This window comes from Chroicocephalus ridibundus, chromosome 28, assembly GCF_963924245.1.
Source record: "Chroicocephalus ridibundus chromosome 28, bChrRid1.1, whole genome shotgun sequence".
NCBI lineage: Eukaryota > Metazoa > Chordata > Aves > Charadriiformes > Laridae > Chroicocephalus > Chroicocephalus ridibundus.
The window spans coordinates 698,878-717,154 of record NC_086311.1 but is presented as its reverse complement, the minus strand read 5'-3'; the positions used below and the strand labels follow the sequence as shown (position 1 = coordinate 717,154).

Genomic DNA, 18,277 nt, shown 5'->3' with positions numbered 1-18,277 from the left:
GGAGCCGCTGCCTGGTCCTACATTACTGACGTACGGTTAAAACCACCCCACCACCCCCCCGGGGGGAGTCCAAGGGGGCCAGGATCCCCTGGGAACCACTTGGAAACCCTTGGGGACCCCCGTTGGAACACCATGGGACCCTTTGGAACCCCCTGGACCCCTTGGGAACCCTGGAGACCCCTTGGAACCCCTTGGAACCCCTTGGAGACCCCTTGGAAACCCTTGGGGATGCCCTTTTGACCCCTTGGAACCCCTTGGGACCCCTTGGAAACCCTTGGGACCCACCTGGAGACCCTCTTGGAAACCCTTGGGGACCCTCTTGGGAACCCTGGAGACCCCTTGGAACCCCTTAGGACCCCTTGGAAACCCTTGAGACCCTCTTGGAAACCCTTGGGGACCCCCTTGTGACCCCTTGGAACCCCTTGGGACCCCTTGGAAACCCTTGGGACCCCTTGGGGACCCTTTGGACACCCCTGGGACCCCTCAGAACCCCTTGGGACCCCTCGGAACCCCTTGGGACCCCTTGGAAACCCTTGGGACCCCTTGGAACCCCTTAGAACCTCTTGGAGACCCCTTGGGAACCCTTGGGGACCCCTTGGAACCCTTTGGGACCCCTTGGAAACCCTTGGGGACCCCCTTGAACCCTTGGAATAACCTTGGAACCCCTTGGGAGCCCTTGCAAACCCTTGGGACCCCTTGGGAACCCTGGAGACCCTCTTGGAAACCCTTACGGACCCCCTTGGGACCCCTCAGAACCCCTTGGGACCCCTTGGAAAACCTTGGGACCCCCCTGGAACCCCTTGGAAACCCTTGGGGACCCCCTTTGGAACACCTTGCGACCCCTTGGGACCCCTTGGAATGCCGCGATTGAGAGACGGGACGCTGCTTGATGCAAGCACAATGTCCGTTTATTAGATGCGTCGGAAAGCCTTTTATACAGCTCCTTCCTTACAGTTACATAAATTCTGTCGTTTCTGATTGGCTGAGCTCTCAACGTTTCTTTACAATAATCCCTCCTGCTGGCGGTTTCGCTACACGCCAGAAGCTACAGTTTTGCTACGTGTTGGAGCTACAGTTATAACTCGTTGCTTCACTCCCTACTTCCTCAAGGTTATTTGTCCCGGATCTGCGAGGTCGGCATGCCCTCGAGTTTCTTCCATCCTTGTACTTTTCCGCTGGTCGCCCCGACATTGGAAACCATCGGGGATCCCTCGGAATCCCTCGGAAACACTGTGGACCCCTTGGAAACCTTTGGGGACCCCCTTGAGACCCCTTGGGACCCCTTGGAAACCCTTGGGACCTCTTGGAACCCATTGGGAACCCCTCTGAACACCTTGGAACCCCCTTGGAAACCCTTGGGGACCCCCTTGAAACCCCTTGGAATCCCTTGGGACCCCTTGGAAACCCTTGGAGACCCCTTGAAAAACCTGGAGACCCCTTAGAAACCCTTGGGACGCCCCTCCAGGCGGAGCACGTGGAGAGTCAGGAAATAACTCAGGAGGCCCCTGGGGCTGGCGGGGAACCCCATCTGCGGGCGCAGCTTGAGAAGAGGGTGGGAAGGGAGGCAGAGGGAGGGCAAGGGGGGGTTAGAGCCGCCGGGGAGGGGATGGGGAAGAAGGGCTGCACCCGCCCCCAGGGAGGCTCCAGAAATCCCACCAAACCCCCCGCACCCTGCCGTCGGGAGGAACCGTCGGTCGAGGGCAGGACGGGCCCACGCCGCGGCTCCCGCTGCAGCCCCTGCTCTGCCCCACTGCCCCCCTCCCCCCTGGGTTTCTTCTGAACCCCTCATACGAGACTTTAAATTAATTAGAGATTCTTAATGCCCTGCGGAAAGGAAATTCACTCACCGGACGGGTACCATCTGCAGGAGGCACCTGGTAACTCCCAACACCTCCAAGCTTTGTCCCGTTTTCCAGGCGCAGGATTATGGGCTTTGGAGTGACTCCAGGCTCCACTCCGCCCCCGAGGCCAGGGGAAAAAGAAGAAGAATGAAAGTAGGAAAAAGAAGAAGAAAAGTGGGAAAAGAAGAAGAAAAGTAGGAAAAAGAATGAGAAAAGTAGGAAAAGAAGAAGAAAAGTAGGAAAAAGAAGAAGAAAAGTAGGAAAAAGAAGAAAAGTGGAAAAAGAAGTAGAAAAGTAGGAAAAGAAGAACAACAGTGGAAATAAAAGAAGAAAAGTGGAAAAAAGAAGAAGAAAAGTGGAAAAAAGTAGAAGAAAAGCAGGAAAAGAAGAATAAGAAAGGTAGGAACAAGAAGAAGAAATGTGGAAAAAAGAAGAGGAAAATGGAAAAAAGAACAAGGAAAATAGGAAACGAAGAAGAAAAGTAGGAAAAAGAAGAAGAAAAGTGGAAAAAAGAAGAAGAAAAGTAGGAAAAAGAAGAAAAGTGGAAAAAGAAGGAGAAAAGTAGGAAACGAAGAAGAACAGTGGAAAAAAAAAGAAGAAAAGTGGGAAAAAGACGAAGAAAAGTGGAAAGAGAAGAAGAAAAGTAGGAACGAGAAGAAGAAAAGTGGAAAAAAGAAGAAGAAAAGTGGAAAAAAGAAGAAGAAAAGTGGAAAAAAGAGGAAGAAAAGCAGGAAAAGAAAGAGAAAAGTGGGGAAAAGAAGAAGAAAAGCAGGAAAAGAAGAAGAAAAGAAGGAAAAAGAAGAAGAAAAGTGGGAAAAAGAAGAAGAAAAGTAGGAAAAGAAGAAGAAAAGTGGAAAAAGAAGAAGAAAAGTGGTAAAAGAAGAAGAAAAGCAGGAAAAGAAGAAGAAAAGTGGTGGAACGCTCCCACCAACGCCTTGGACCCATCCATCCGACAGCTCTGGATCCCTCCGTAGATCCATCCATCCCACCCTCCGGCACATCAACGCTCCCACCAACGCCTTGGGCTCATCCATCCAACAACTCCGGATCCCTCCCTAGATCCATCCATCCCACCCTCCGTCATGTCAACGCTCCCACCAACACCTTGGGCCCATCCATCTAACCGGATCCCTCTGTAGATCCATCCATTCCACCCTCCGGCACGTCAGCGCTCCCACCAATGCCTTGGACCCATCCATCCGACAGCTCCGGATCCCTCCGTAGATCCATCCATTCCACCCTCCGGCACGTCAGCGCTCCCACCAACACCTTGGGCCCATCCATCCGATGGAGGACGTGAAGCGTCGAGGACGTGCTCGACGAGCACGAGGACGTGCTCCTCACACCACCCAAACCACCCCAACGTGTGCAGGAACCGGAGAGCATTGATGCCCAATGACCCCACATCGCCCATAAAACAGCCCGGCAGAGGAGGACCCAGAGGCCGAGCAAGGTCTCTGCCCTCTCCCGGCCTTGTCCAAGAAGCCCTGAGGCTTCCAGACGAGGCGCCAGGTCTCCTCCGGCACAAACGGCAAAGGCAAAGCAAGGATCCAGCTGGTGGCACCTGGGAAGAGGGCTCTTCCCAACGCCAGGCACAGCGGTAGCTCCCAGCCTGGGCTCGCTTGGCAGCCCAGGCCCTGAGCCCAAGCAGCTGCTCAGCAGCTTCTCCCCTCTGCCCTCACAACTCCATCCATCCCTCCTCCATCCCGGCATCCCTCATCCCTCCTCCCTCTATCCCTCATCCCTCCATCCCTCCTCCATCCCTCATCGCTCCTCCCTCCATCCCTCCTCCATTCCTATTACCTCCTCCATCCTCATCCCTCCTCCCTCTCTCCATCCATCCTCATCCCTCCCTCCTCATCCCTCCTCCTTCATCCCTCCATCCCTCCATCCCTCCTCCATTCCTATTCCCTCCTCCATCCTCATCCCTCCTCCCTCAGTGAGGGGTCCCCAAGGGTTTGCAAGGGGTTCCCAATGGTTTCCAAGGCGTCCGAGGGGCTTCCAAGGTGTCCCAAGGGGTTCCAAGGGGTCCCATGGGGTTCCAAGGGGTCCCAAGGGGTTCCGAGGGGTCCCCAAGGGTTTCCAAGGGGTCCCAAGGGGTTCCAAGGTGTTCCAAGGGGTCCCAAGGGATTCCGAGGGGGTCCCCAATGGTTTCCAAGAGAGTCTCCATGGTTCCCAAGGGGTCCAGGGGATTCCAAGGGGTCCCAAGGTGTTCCAACGGGGGTCCCCAAGGGTTTCCAAGAGGTTCCCAGGGGGTCCTGGCCCCCCTGGACTCCCCCAGGGGTGGGAGGGGGTGGGGTTTAACCCCACGTCAGCAATGTAGGACCAGACAGCGGCCGTTGCCTGTCCCCCCGCGTTGTGGGGTGTGGGGGGGGGAGGGGAGAAGAGGGAGAAAAGGGGCGGGAAAAAGACCCTCGTGTGTTGGGGGTCAGGCGGTCGAATAGAGGAGCAACGGGTGAGGAAAAGACCGATATTTATTGTAAAATAATGTACGGGATAAAGCGACCCGATGCCGAGTTGCCCTCCCCACCCGAGCGCTGGTTGCCCGGCCCGTCCCCAGCGTCGACGGCGGGTCCCGGCCCCCTACGCCACCCCCGGCAGCGACCCCCCGTTTCTATCCTCAACGGGATGCCCGTGGGGCGGAATATCCCTTTTGGGCGCCTTCTCCCGGCCGCGCTCCCGCTGGGCTGCGACGGGGAAGGCGAAAAAAAAGAAAAAAGCCCTCGACTGACGGACGGAAACGGCTCTCGGCCGCGTCCCGACGTCGTGTTCTCGCCCGCTAAATCCAAAAAGGCAACCCAGAGCCGAAGGAAAATTCCCTCCATCAAAGCCGAAAGGACGACACCCCCCCCAGCCGCTCGCAGCCTCCTGGAGGGGACATGACACCCCGAAGCGACCCCCCTCCATCCCCTGCCCCTCACTCTCCCTCTGCTCCCTGGGCTGGGGCACAGGGATGGACGTCTCCCGCGGGATCCAGGAGAGGAGCGCGGGGAGTCTCTGGAGAAGGGCAGGGGCTGCCGGCGGCTGGGGAGGGGAGGGAAGGGGGGATGAGGGTCTGGGGGGCGCTGCCCCTCAGGCAAAGCTGGGTTTTCTCTGTTTCTACCCAAAAGCAGGGGCGCAGGGTCTCCCCTTTGAACGAGGCTGGTGGGAACGTGAAGATCTCGACGCCGGTGTCGGCATGGAGGAAAGTCACCAGCCCCCGGGCGCAGTCCAGACAGACCCAGATCCTGCTGGGGAGCGGGGACTGGGGGAGGAGGGTGGGAGGAGAGGTGAGAGACACGAAACGCCCACAGCTGTGCTGCACTGCCCAGATCCCTCCTTCAGGGCTCCAGTCCGAGAACCTCTTCCTCTCCACAGACTCCCTGGCCACCCCAACACCCCACCACGCGTCGCCTCCCACCTCCCCCTCCACCTCCACCTCCCAGCAGTGTCTCCCCTCCCGGAACCCCTCCCGGCCTAAAACGCAGGACAAATACATAAATCTCTCCGGGATGTCGGGCAGGTCCCGCTCTTCGCTTTGCCACTTCACGCGGCTCCGATCGTCCGACAGGACGAGTTGGGAATGAGCCGTGTTCGCATCCAGGGTCACCACGTCTGCAGGGGACAGGAGGAGCCGCAGCATCAGAGCTCAGTCCCGAGCAGGTTTCACCGCCTCGGGGTCAGGACCTGCCCCACGGGGCAGGAGACTGGGCATCTCCTTCCTCCTCTCCATCCCCACCACGGGGCCGACCCCAGCACGGCCACGGCCGAGCTCGGTCCCGTGGGAAGAGGCACCGGTGGGGCTGCAGCCCGCGCAGGGAGGAGCAGGACGGGGAGGCAGGGGCTGGGCTGGGCAGCGCACGGGGTCTCAGGGGGTGGTGGCTCCTCTGGGGCCCAAGGGGGTGACTCAGAATGGGGCGGAACGGCAAGAAAACGGGGCGAGATACAGCCCAGTGCCATGGTCTGGGGGGTCTGAGACACCAACATTACCCGGGATGGCCAGTGCCTTCACTGGCCACCCAGTTACACCTCCCGCAGAGGGAAAGGGAGGAGAACCACCCATAAAAATACAATAAAATACGCAATTACCTGGATTTTCAGGAAGCAGGAACATTCTCCACGCTACAAGGAGGGACAAGAGCAAGGTCACGTTCCACGGCCGGTCCCCAGGGACTCGGGGCAGGGGAGAGGGTCCATCCCTTGGCCGGTGTCCCCCGGCCGCCCACCCTCCCAGGCACATCCCCTGGGGGTTTACTCTGATCCAGGGGATGGAGGGATGGAGGGGATGGGCACGGGGGGACAGGGCCAAGTACAGAGCGCCTGGGAGAGGACACCGAGCCAAGAGGAGATCACGGAGACTCACCCAACCGTGCAGCTTGTTCCTCTGGAATGGAAAAAAAGAAGCGATGAGTGATGAGAGGGGACGGCTTCTCATGCCATGGCTGCTCCTTTAGGAGCGCACAGAGCTCAAGGAGAGCTCAGAGAGTTTGGGGAGTGGGAAAAGACCACAAAACCCTGTGAATGGCCCCATCCAGCCAGGTCATGTCCCACGGCCGGTCCCCAGGGACTCTGGCCAAGGGAGAGGGTCCATCCCTGGGCTGGTGTCCCCCAGCTGCCCACCCTCCCAGGCACCTCCCCTTGGGGTTTCCCCGCCCCCAGGGGATGGAGGGATGGAGGGGAAGGGCACGGGGGGACAGGGCTGAGCACACATCACCCGGGAGAGGACACCGAGCCATGTCAGAGGTCCTGGAGACTCACCTAGTTCTGCATCTCGATTCCCTGGAAAGCAAAAATGAAATCAATGAGTGATGAGAGGGGACGGCTTCTCATCCCATGGCTGTTCCTGCAGCAGCAGGCAGAGCTGGCGAGACCCCAAACTCCTTGTGTTTGGGGAGTGGGAAAAGACCGTGTGGGTCCCAGAGCAGGTTCCCTGCCTCCCTTCTCCCCCAGCCACCCCTCCCAGGCACCCTGCATTGAAGCCTGACTTGAGCAGAGATTTAAGGCTCAGCCTGATTTAAGCTGACTGATGACGGGTCCCCACTTCTCCCCATGACTTAGGTCACCTCCTGGGCCCCGTTCCCAGCCCCAGTGCTCTCCAGTCCCCTTCTGGGCTCCATCAACCCAGACCAACGACCACAGGGCGATCAAGAGCCACCCAGAGCCACGTCCCTCCCAGGGGGCTCCTTTCTCAGGAGGCTTCGCTGGTGGCAGGGGCCGGAAGGACTCACCCAGCGCTCTGGACAGCCCCACTGCAAAGCAAAGGCAGAGGAAGAGGAGGTCAGGAGAGCAGCTGCTTCATCGGCGCTAACATCTCACCAGAGACTCTTGCACCGTCCCACCAGCCAGGTGCTCTGGCCACGCTCCCTGGCCTCCCACCCACGCCCCGGGTCCTTGTCCCCATCCTTCCTGTGCCCAAAGAGCTTCTTTAATGAAGGCAAAACACCTTTTGACACGACTGTCATCCCCTTCTACGTACGTCCATGGGCCAGGGCTCGGCCTCGCTCCACCCCGATCCCCTCCATTCCATCCCCCCCGTGACAAACTCACCTTTCCTTCGCCAGAGATAAGCGATGACGCCAAATGACGCCACTGAAAGCATGAGGAAGACACCCAGAGCTGCCATCCAGTGACGGGCGTTGTGGAAAAAGGGAGCTGAGAAACAAAAACACAGCAGGAAAAGGGCTCACTTTGCACTCCTGTGTAGGAGGAAAACGAAAGGGAGAAAGAAAAACTCCAAGTTCTAACTCATCGTCAGGGTTTTGGCTGGGATGGAATGAACAAGTGGACGTCATCGCTTGCAGTTACTGAGGGATGGGATGTTTTGCATTTGGGATGAGAAGCAGCGATGGGAGCGCACTGATGGTTTTGGGTGTTGCTGGGTAGTCGAGGAATGGTCTGCTCCTCACACCGCCCCACCAGCGAGTGGGCTTGGGGAGCGCAAACAGTTGGGACAAAACCCGTTACTCTTCCCATTCTCTATCCCATCCCAACGGTGGGGAATGAGCGAGGGGCTGCGCGGTGCTGGCTCTGGGCTGGGATTACACCACCCCACTCCTAAAGCCTTGTGCTGGGAGCCCCGGGCTCAAGGGGACATCGTCCTCTCCAGCCCACGGCCATCCCAATGCTCCCCTGAAGCCCGCCAGGCTCAGGTTATCTCCTGCGCTAAAGCTCACCTGCGGGTGCACCCCTTCCCATTCCCCCACCCCCCGCACGTTTCTCCAGCCCCCCGAGATCAAACTGCCCCCCCCCCCCCCCACCAAGCGCAGCCAACCCCAGCCCCGCTGCCATCCTGCACCTGAGATGTGCAGGGACGACGCCTGCTCCTGCTCCAGGCGGCTGTTCCTCACCACGCACGACAAGTTCCCATCGCCCTTCCCGCTCACCACAACGACATCTTGGATCTCAAACAGGCCCCTCTCGTCAGAGGAACGTCTCCGGGAGACCGAGGGCAGACGCTGCCCGTTGGCAGCCTTCCACAGCACCTGCGGTTGTGGGTACCAGCCGGCCGATCCACACACCACCCGGATGCCTCCGTCCTGGTGAGCCTCCAGAGAGAGGAGAGGGACGGAGCCCATGGCTGGGGGAAGAGCCCGCCGTTGGGCTGAGTTAGGGATGGACTCGGCTCAAAGGCAAAGACCCAACCCTGTACCAGACACATCCCATTGTCCCGAGGGGGCTGTGGGACCACGCACGTGCTCCTCACACCAACCAAACCACCCCAACGTGTGCAGGAACCGGAGAGCATTGATGCCCAATGACCCCACATCGCCCATAAAACAGCCCGGCAGAGGAGGACCCAGAGGCCGAGCAAGGTCTCTGCCCTCTCCCGGCCTTGTCCAAGAAGCCCTGAGGCTTCCAGACGAGGCGCCAGGTCTCCTCCGGCACAAACGGCAAAGGCAAAGCAAGGATCCAGCTGGTGGGACCTGGGAAGAGGGCTCTTCCCAACGCCAGGCACAGCGGTAGCTCCCATCCTGGGCTCGCTTGGCAGCCCAGGCCCTGAGCCCAAGCAGCTGCTCAGCAGCTTCTCCCCTGTGCCCTCACAACACCTCGAGGACACCACAGAGACACAAAGCCACCTCGTTTGTGCCGCTCTGCCCCCAAAAACACCTCCAGCACCATGTCTGTGCTCCTTCCTGGGCAGGCACGGATGGGAAGGGTCCCCTTCAACCCGCCCTCTGTCAAGGTCTATTGGCCTTTGGTATTGGATGGATGGACGTGAGGGTGGGACAGAGGTCTGGGAGGGACACACCAACCCAGGGACACCTGAACCACCCCCAGGAAACACCGCACCACCCACAAACCTGCCACCTCCAGCTCCACTGTAGCTTCTCCATAAGAGGCAGCATCTCTCACAGTGCAGACGTACTGGCCATCATCAGAGGGTCTCACCCCAGCGAGTCGCAAGTCCAGGGTCCCACCGGAGAGACCATCTCTGACCAACTCTGTCCTTCCAGCGTATTCCCTCATCTGTGCCCAATCCAGGTCCTCTCCCTTTCGGTAGAGATGCACCGTTTCCGAGAACTGGTGCCGGATCCACCAGATCTCCCAGCTCCGAGCGTCCGCGCGTGGGGACAAGTGACACGGCAGCACGACGTCCTGCCCCACGGTGGCAAGGAGAGGTCGGTCTGGTCCCACCACTCTGAACTCAGCTTGGGGACGGAGAAGGACACAGAGAGACGGAGATTGCGCCCACGTTAATTCAGGGCGTTGCATGGCAAGGGGCGAGCGTGGCGTGAGCGGTGCCCGCTCCATCCCGCGGGTGTCGCTGTTCCCCCATCCGTGCTCCAAAGAGCCTGGAGAAACTGGAGAGGGAGTGGGAGGGCTCCAAGGAGAAGGAGGTTCCCTGGGAGTGGGAACTGCTCCAGAAAGTCACCCCCAACCCCGAAAATAGCCCCCAGCCCGGCCAGCCCTGGGAGAAGGGACAAAGGCTTTAGGGGAGCACTGCGGGACGGGACTGAAGGTGTCCCAGGGCAAGGGACGTGGGGGTGGCATCAAGAGCCCAAGGGAAAGTGAAACCCATCCGCGGCCGAGCTCTGGGCTCAGCTCCTCCTGCCCCACGGCACCTCCCCTGCCCCACATCTGCCCCCCGCAGCGGGCTCAGCGCCCCCAGCCCTGCAGGATCCCTACCTGATCCCAGGCGGAGCAAGTGGAGAGTCAGGAAATAACTCAGGAGGCCCCTGGGGCTGGCGGGGAACCCCATCTGCGGGCGCAGCTGGAGAAGAGGGTGGGAAGGGAGGCAGAGGGAGGGCAAGGGGGGGTTAGAGCCGCCGGGGAGGGGATGGGGAAGAAGGGCTGCACCCGCCCCCAGGGAGGCTCCAGAAATCCCACCAAACCCCCCGCACCCTGCCGTCGGGAGGAACCGTCGGTCGAGGGCAGGACGGGCCCACGCCGCGGCTCCCACTGCAGCCCCTGCTCTGCCCCACTGCCCTTCCCCAGCATTTGCGCTGAACGCCTTTCAAGACGTTAAATTAATTAGAGATTCTAAATCCCCTGCAAAAAGAAAAATCACTCACCTGACGTGTACAAGTTGCACCCAACATCTCCAACCTTTTTCTAGTTTCCGGGTGCAGAATTATGGACTTTGGAATGACTTCAAGGTCCACCCTCCCCCACCCCACGCCTTGAGCTGAGGTTCCTCACCCAGCGCTGATCCCCGTCAGCGGGGTTAGAGTCATAAAATAAACCTCCAAGCTCAAAATGCCAAAGAGAAACCATCACCCTCCCCGTTCCTGGGTGGGAGGTGGTGGAGGTGTCTTTTCCCAGGGCTGCACCTCTCCTGGCAGCCTGTGCTGGGGCAGAGACCTCGGCCAGGTTTTGCATCCATAAAGAAGCATTTCCTTTCCCGAAAGGGGATGATTTGCTTTCCTACGGCCATTGTCGCTGAAGGAATGTATTTTCTTTTCCTGCTCATCATCTCTCCTTTCGCTCTCTGGCCTGCCCCACCTCCGGAGCAAACCCCAGACCACACCATGATGGTGGTTCACCCGCACCGGTTCCGCTCTCTCTCTCTCTCTGGAGGTTTTTTGCGTTCTTTCAGGACATTTGTCTGTTGGGGAGTAAAACGCGGCAGCCCATCAGCCTCAGGAATCCAAAAAAAAAAAGGAAAAAAAAAAAAGGAAACCATGAAAAGATGGGCATTTGGGTGCGAGCAGGTTAAACCGAGCTTCGTCGTGATTTTTGGAGATGGTGGAGGAGCCCAGCAGTGTCCCTGCAGCCCTACAAGAGCAAGGAGCTTGTGGGGAGCGAGGGAGACGCGGACAAGAAGGGTTTGGGGGGGGCTTCAAGTGTCAGGACACCTCAGCTGTGCCCTGTCCCTCTGCCCTGTCAACCTGGGGACCTCACATCCCCTGGGAGGACGTGTCCCCTGCTGTCCCCAATGTCCCACCCTCATCCATACTCAAAATATTGGGGGTGGGGGGCCGTAGCCATAGCAGGGGGTGGGTACGGGGGTGCTGAGGGGGGTCATACCCAACTCTGGGGGGCCTGGGGACGGTACCCAGCCCTGGGGAGGGGCAACGGGGTGCCCGTCCCCAGTTCAACGCCCAACCCCGGAGCAGCAGCAGCCATCAATATTGTGAAATATCCGTCTGAAACAAGCCCAGCTTGGAAAAGGCCTCCCACGTCCAGAAGTTTCCTCTTCTGCTGCACCTGAAGCCGCTCTGGGACAAAGACGCTTTCGCGCACAGAGCCAAAATCCCCCAAATAAGCAACGAGCCGCTGCCGCCTTCACCCAACGCCCAACTGGGAAGGGAACTGGGTGCGGAAACCCCTTCTCTGCAGTAAAGGATGACGTGGTTTAGGAGGATGCTCCCAGAAGTGGGGCACCCCGGGGACAAGGCTCATGCCCCACTGGGGACTCCCCAGCACGCAGACTGGTGGGTGCCTGCAAATCCTCTTGGCGGGCAGCAAGGAACCAAGACAAAAACCCCCAGGAACCATCACAGCCAGGCTCTGTGTTCACCAACAAATCTTTATTGACACCAACCCTGCTGTGCCGGAGCAGGACACGCTGCGTGTAAGGGGAAGAAGAGCCCAAACCCACGGCTCAGCACCCAGAAAACGTCCCCAAAATGCGACCCAGCCAAAAACTGGTGTTTGTGAGGCCACACAGCGTCCGAGGCAGCCCCCGTCCCCTGCCCCTCACTCCCCCTCTGCTCCCCGGGCTGGGGCAGAGGGATGGACGTCTCCCGCGGGATCCAGGAGAGGAGCGTGGGGAGTCTCCGGAGAAGGGCAGGGGCTGCCGGCGGCTGGGGAGGGGAGGGAAGGGGGGATGAGGGGCTGGGGGGCGCTGCCCCTCAGGCACAGCTGGGTTTTCTCTGTTCCTACCCAAAACCAGGGGCGCAGGGTCTCCCCTTTGAACGAGGCTGGTGGGAACGTGAAGATCTCGACCCCGGTGTTGACATCGAGGAAAGTCACCAGCCCCCGGGCGCAGTCCAGACAGACCCAGATCCTGCTGGGGAGCTGGGACTGGGGGAGGAGGGTGGGAGGAGAGGTGAGAGACACGAACTGCCCACAGCAGTGCCACACTGCCCAGATCCCTCCTTCAGGGCTCAAGTCCGAGAACCTCTTCCTCTCCACAAACTCCTTGGCCACCCCAACACCCCACCATGAGTCACCTCCCACCTCCCCCTCCACCTCCACCTCCCAGCAGTGTCTCCCCTCCCGGAACACCTCCTGGCCCAAAACGCAGAACCAATAGGTAAATCTCTCTGGGATGTCGGGCAGGTCCCACTCTTCGCTTTGCCACCTCACACGCCTCCGATCGGCCGACAGGACGAGTTGGGAATGAGCCGTGTTCGGATCCAGGGTCACCATGTCTGCAGGGGACAGGAGGAGCCGCAGCATCAGAGCTCAGTCCTGGGAAGGTTTCACCCCCTCGGGGACAGGACCTGCCCCGCGGGGCAGGAGACTGGGCATCTCCTTCCTCCTCTCCATCCCCACCACGGGGCCGGCCCCAGCACGGCCACGGCCGAGCTCGGTCCCGTGGGAAGAGGCACCGGTGGGGCTGCAGCCCGCGCAGGGAGGAGCAGGACGGGGAGGCAGGGGCTGGGCTGGGCAGCGCACGGGGTCTCAGGGGGTGGTGGCTCCTCTGGGGCCCAATGGGGTAACTCAGAATGGGGTGGAACGGCAAGAAAACGGGGCGAGATACAGCCCAGTGCCATGGTCTGGGGGGGTCTGAGACACCAACACGACCCGGGACGGCCAGTCCCCCTTCAGTGGCCACCCAGTGCCTTCACTGGCCACCCACTTACACCTCCCGCAGAGGGAAAGGGAGGAGAACCACCCATAAAATACAATAAAATACGCAATTACCTGGATTTTCAGGAAGCAGGAACTTTCTCCACGCTACAAGGAGGGACAAGAGCAAGGTCACGTCCCACGGCCGGTCCCCAGGGACTCGGGGCAGGGGAGAGGGTCCATCCCTGGGCCGGTGTCGCCCGGCCGCCCACCCTCCCGGGCACGTCCCCTGGGGGTTTGCTTGGATCCAGGGGATGGAGGGGAAGGAGGGGACAGACACAGCGGGAAAGGGCCGAGCACAGAGCACCCGGGAGAGGACACCGAGCCAAGAGGAGATCACGGAGACTCACCCAGTGCTGTGTCTCGTTCCCCTGGAAAGGATAAAGAAAGTCAATCAGTGATGAGAGGGGACAGCTTCTCGTCCCACAACTGCACCCGCAGGAGCTGGCAGAGCCCTTCTGTTTGGGGAGGGAGAAAAGAGCCCTTGGCTCCCGGGGGGGCTCCCTCCAGCCTGGTTATGTCCCATGGATGGTGGCCAGTGGGTCTGGGCAGGGGAGAGGGTCCACCCCTGGGCTGGTGTCCCCCAGCTGCCCACCCTCCCAGGCACATCCCCTTGGGGTTTCCCCACACCCAGGGGATGGAGGGATGGAGGGGACGGGCACGGGGGGACAGGGCCGAGCACAGAGCACCCGGGAGAGGACACCGAGCCACGAGGAGATCACGGAGACTCACCCAACCGTGCAGCTTGTTCCTCTGGAATGGAAAAAAAGAAGTGATGAGTGATGAGAGGGGACGGCTTCTCATCCCATGGCTGCTCCTTAGGAGCGCACAAAGCTCGAGGAGAGCTCAGAGAGTTTGGGGAGTGGGAAAAGACCACAAAACCCTGTGAATGGCCCCCTCCAGCCAGGTCATGTCCCACGGCCGGTCCCCATGGAGTCTGGCCAAGGGAGAGGGTCCATCCCTGGGCTGGTGTCCCCCAGCTGCGCACTCTCCCAGGCACATCCCCTGGGGGTTTCTGTGGAGCCAGGGGATGGAGGGATGGAGGGGACGAGGAAGCGGGGGACAGGGCCGAGCACAGAGCACCCGGGAGAGGACACCGAGCCAAGAGGAGATCACGGAGACTCACCCAACCACGCAGCTTGATCCCCTGGAATGGAAAAAAAGAAGTGATGAGTGATGAGAGGGGACGGCTTCTCATCCCATGGCTGTTCCTGCAGCAGCAGGCAGAGCTGGCGAGACCCCAAACTCCTTGTGTTTGGGGAGTGGGAAAAGACCGTGTGGGTCCCAGAGCAGGTTCCCTGCCTCCCTTCTCCCCCAGCCACCCCTCCCAGGCACCCTGCATTGAAGCCTGACTTGAGCAGAGATTTAAGGCTCAGCCTGATTTAAGCTGACTGATGACGGGTCCCCACTTCTCCCATGAGTTAGGTCACCTCCTGGGCCCCGTTCCCAGACCCAGTGCTCTCCAGTCCCCTTCTGGGCTCCATCAACCCAGACCAACGACCACAGGGCGATCAAGAACCACCCAGAGCCACGTCCCTCCCAGGGGGCTCCTTTCTCAGGAGGCTTCGCTGGTGGCAGGGGCCAGAAGGACTCACCCAGCGTTCTGGACAGCCCCACTGCAAAGCAAAGGCAGAGGAAGAGGAGGTCAGGAGAGCAGCTGCTTCATCGGCGCTAACATCTCACCAGAGACTCTTGCACCGTCCCACCAGCCAGGTGCTCTGGCCACGCTCCCTGGCCTCCCACCCACGCCCCGGGTCCTTGTCCCCATCCTTCCTGTGCCCAAAGAGCTTCTTTAATGAAGGCAAAACACCTTTTGACACGACTGTCATCCCCTTCTACGTACGTCCATGGGCCAGGGCTCGGCCTCGCTCCACCCCGATCCCCTCCATTCCATCCCCCCCGTGACAAACTCACCTTTCCTTCGCCAGAGATAAGCGATGACGCCAAATGACGCCACTGAAAGCACGAGGAAGACACCCAGAGCTGCCATCCAGTGACGGGCGTTGTGGAAAAAGGGAGCTGAGAAACAAAAACACAGCAGGAAAAGGGCTCACTTTGCACTCCTGTGTAGGAGGAAAACGAAAGGGAGAAAGAAAAACTCCAAGTTCTAACTCATCGTCAGGGTTTTGGCTGGGATGGAATGAACAAGTGGACGTCATCGCTTGGAGCTATTGAGGGATGGGATGTTTTGGATTTGGGATGAGAAGCAGCGATGGGAGCGCACTGATGGTTTTGGGTGTTGCTGGGCAGTCGAGGAATGGTCTGCTCCTCACACCACCCCACCAGCGAGTGGGCTTGGCGGGGGAGCGCAAACAGTTGGGACAAAACCCGTTACTCTTCCCATTCTCTATCCCATCCCAATGGTGGGGAATGAGCGAGGGGCTGCGCGGTGCCGGCTCTGGGCTGGGATTACACCACCCCACTCCTAAAGCCTTGTGCTGGGAGCCCCGGGCTCAAGGGGACATCGTCCTCTCCAGCCCACGGCCATCCCAATGCTCCCCTGAAGCCCGCCAGGCTCAGGTTATCTCCTGCGCTAAAGCTCACCTGCGGGTGCACCCCCTCCCATTCCCCCACCCCCCACACGTTTCTCCAGCCCCCCGAGATCAAACCGCTCCCCCCGCCCCAAGCACAGCCAACCCCAGCCCCGCTGCCATCCTGCACCTGAGATGTGCAGGGACGACGCCTGCTCCTGCTCCAGGCGGCTGTTCCTCACCACGCACGACAAGTTCCCATCGCCCTTCCCGCTCACCACGACGACATCTTGGATCTCAAACAGGCCCCTCTCGTCAGAGGAACGTCTCTGGGAGACCGAGGGCAGACGCTGCCCGTTGGCAGCCTTCCACAGCACCTGCGGTTGCGGGTACCAGCCGGCCGATCCACACACCACCCGGATGCCTCCGTCCTGGTGAGCCTCCAGAGAGAGGAGAGGGACGGAGCCCGTGGCTGGGGGAAGAGCCCGCCGTTGGGCTGAGTTAGGGATGGACTCGGCTCAAAGGCAAAGACCCAACTCCGTACCGGACACATCCCATTGTCCCGAGGGGGCTGTGGGACCGCACACGTGCTCCTCACACCGTGTGCAGGAACCGGAGAGCATTGATGCCCAATGACCCCACATCGCCCATAAAACAGCCCGGCAGAGGAGGACCCAGAGGCCGAGCAAGGTCTCTGCCCTCTCCCATCCTTGTCCAAGAAGCCCTGAGGCTTCCAGACAAGGCGCCAGGTCTCCTCCGGCACAAACGGCAAAGGCAAAGCAAGGATCCAGCTGGTGGGACCTGGGAAGAGGGCTCTTCCCAACGCCAGGCACAGCGGTAGCTCCCATCCTGGGCTCGCTTGGCAGCCCAGGCCCTGAGCCCAAGCAGCTGCTCAGCAGCTTCTCCCCTCTGCCCTCACAACACCTCGAGGACACCACAGAGACACAAAGGCACCTCGTTTGTGCCACTCTGCCCCCAAAAACACCTCCAGCACCATGTCTGTGCTCCTTCCTGGGCAGGCATGGATGGGAAGGGTCCCCTTCAACCCAACCTCTGTCAAGGTCTATTGGCCTTTGGCATTGGATGGATGGACGTGAGGGTGGGACAGAGGTCTGGGAGGGACACACCAACCCAGGGACACCTGCACCATCCCCAGGAAACACCGCGCCAGCCACAAACCTGCCACCTCCAGCTCCACTGTAGCTTCTCCATAAGAGGCAGCATCTCTCACAGTGCAGACGTACTGGCCATCATCAGAGGGTCTCACCCCAGCGAGTCGCAAGTCCAGGGTCCCACCGGAGAGACCATCTCTGACCAACTCTGTCCTTCCAGCGTATTCCTTCATCTGTGCCCAATCCAGGTCCTCTCCATTTCGGTAGAGATGCACGATTTCAGAGAACTGGTACCGGAACCACCTGATCTCCAAGCTCCGAGCGTCCGCACGTGGGGACAAGTGACACGGCAGCACGACGTCCTGCCCCACGGTGGCAAGGAGAGGTCGGTCTGGTCCCACCACTCTGAACTCAGCTTGGGGACGGAGAAGGACACAGAGAGACGGAGATTGCGCCCACGTTAATTCGGGGCGTTGCATGGCAAGGGGCGAGCGTGGCGTGAGCGGTGCCCGCTCCATCCCGCGGGTGTCGCTTTTCCCCCCACCCCGTGCTCCAAAGAGCCTGGAGAAACTGGAGAGGGAGTGAGAGGGCTCCAAGGAGAAGGACGTTCCCTGGGAGTGGGAACCTGCTCCAGAAAGTCACCCCCAACCCCGAAAATAGCCCCCAGCCCGGCCAGCCCTGGGAGAAGGGACAAAGGCTTTAGGGGAGCACTGCGGGACGGGACTGAAGGTGTCCCAGGGCAAGGGACGTGGGGGTGGCATCAAGAGCCAAAGTGAAAGTGAAACCCATCCGCGGCCGAGCTCTGGGCTCAGCTCCTCCTGCCCCACGGCACCTCCCCTGCCCCACATCTGCCCCCCACAGCGGGCTCAGCGCCCCCAGCCCTGCAGGATCCCTACCTGATCCCAGGCGGAGCACGTGGAGAGTCAGGAAATAACTCAGGAGGCCCCTGGGGCTGGCGGGGAACCCCATCTGCGGGCGCAGCTGGAGAAGAGGGTGGGAAGGGAGGCAGAGGGAGGGCAAGGGGGCGTTACAGCCGCCGGGGAGGGGATGGGGAAGAAGGGCTGCACCCGCCCCCAGGGAGGCTCCAGAAATCCCACCAAACCCCCCGCACCCTGCCGTCGGGAGGAACCGTCGGTCGAGGGCAGGACGGGCCCACGCCGCGGCTCCCGCTGCAGCCCCTGCTCTGCCCCACTGCCCCCCTCCCCCCTGGGTTTCTTCTGAACCCCTCATACGAGACTTTACATTAATTAGAGATTCTTAACGCCCTGCGGAAAGGAAATTCACTCACCGGACGGGTACCATCTGCAGGAGGCACCTGGTAACTCCCAACACCTCCAAGCTTTGTCCCGTTTTCCAGGCGCAGGATTATGGGCTTTGGAGTGACTCCAGGCTCCACCCCGCCCCCGAGGCCAGGGGAAAAAGAAGAATGAAAGTAGGAAAAAGAAGAAGAAAAGTGGGAGAAGAAAGAGAAAAGTGGAAAAAAGAAGAAGAAAACCAGGAAAAGGAAGAAGAAAAATAGGAAAAAGAAGAAAAGTAGGAAAAAGAAGGAGAAAAGTAGGAAACGAAGAAGAAAACTAGGAAAAAGAAGAAGAAAAGTAGGAAAAAGAAGAAAAGTGGAAAAAGAAGGAGAAAAGTA

At 60.0% G+C, this 18,277-nt stretch overlaps 2 protein-coding genes across 2 annotated transcripts; both read right to left on the bottom strand.

The window, feature by feature from the left end:
• Window positions 1-4,315: 4,315 nt before the first annotated feature.
• Window positions 4,316-10,328, bottom strand: LOC134507787 (butyrophilin subfamily 3 member A2-like). The gene is made up of 10 exons (XM_063318656.1): window positions 9,948-10,328; window positions 9,122-9,469; window positions 8,116-8,397; window positions 7,368-7,472; window positions 7,049-7,069; window positions 6,579-6,599; window positions 6,184-6,204; window positions 5,242-5,435; window positions 4,945-5,085; window positions 4,316-4,528 (listed from the first exon to the last, which is right to left on the bottom strand). Exons 1-10 carry the CDS (start codon window positions 10,018-10,020, stop codon window positions 4,316-4,318), a joined length of 1,419 nt encoding a protein of 472 aa, XP_063174726.1. The 5' UTR covers window positions 10,021-10,328.
• A 1,492-nt stretch (window positions 10,329-11,820) lies between these two features.
• LOC134507809 (butyrophilin subfamily 1 member A1-like) lies at window positions 11,821-18,063 on the bottom strand. Its single transcript, XM_063318693.1, has 11 exons — window positions 17,930-18,063; window positions 17,538-17,622; window positions 16,709-17,056; window positions 15,720-16,001; window positions 14,973-15,077; window positions 14,654-14,674; window positions 14,185-14,205; window positions 13,791-13,811; window positions 13,409-13,429; window positions 13,134-13,166; window positions 11,821-12,637 (listed from the first exon to the last, which is right to left on the bottom strand). Exons 2-11 carry the CDS (start codon window positions 17,608-17,610, stop codon window positions 11,961-11,963), a joined length of 1,602 nt encoding a protein of 533 aa, XP_063174763.1. The 5' UTR covers window positions 17,611-17,622; window positions 17,930-18,063; the 3' UTR covers window positions 11,821-11,960.
• Window positions 18,064-18,277: the final 214 nt, after the last annotated feature.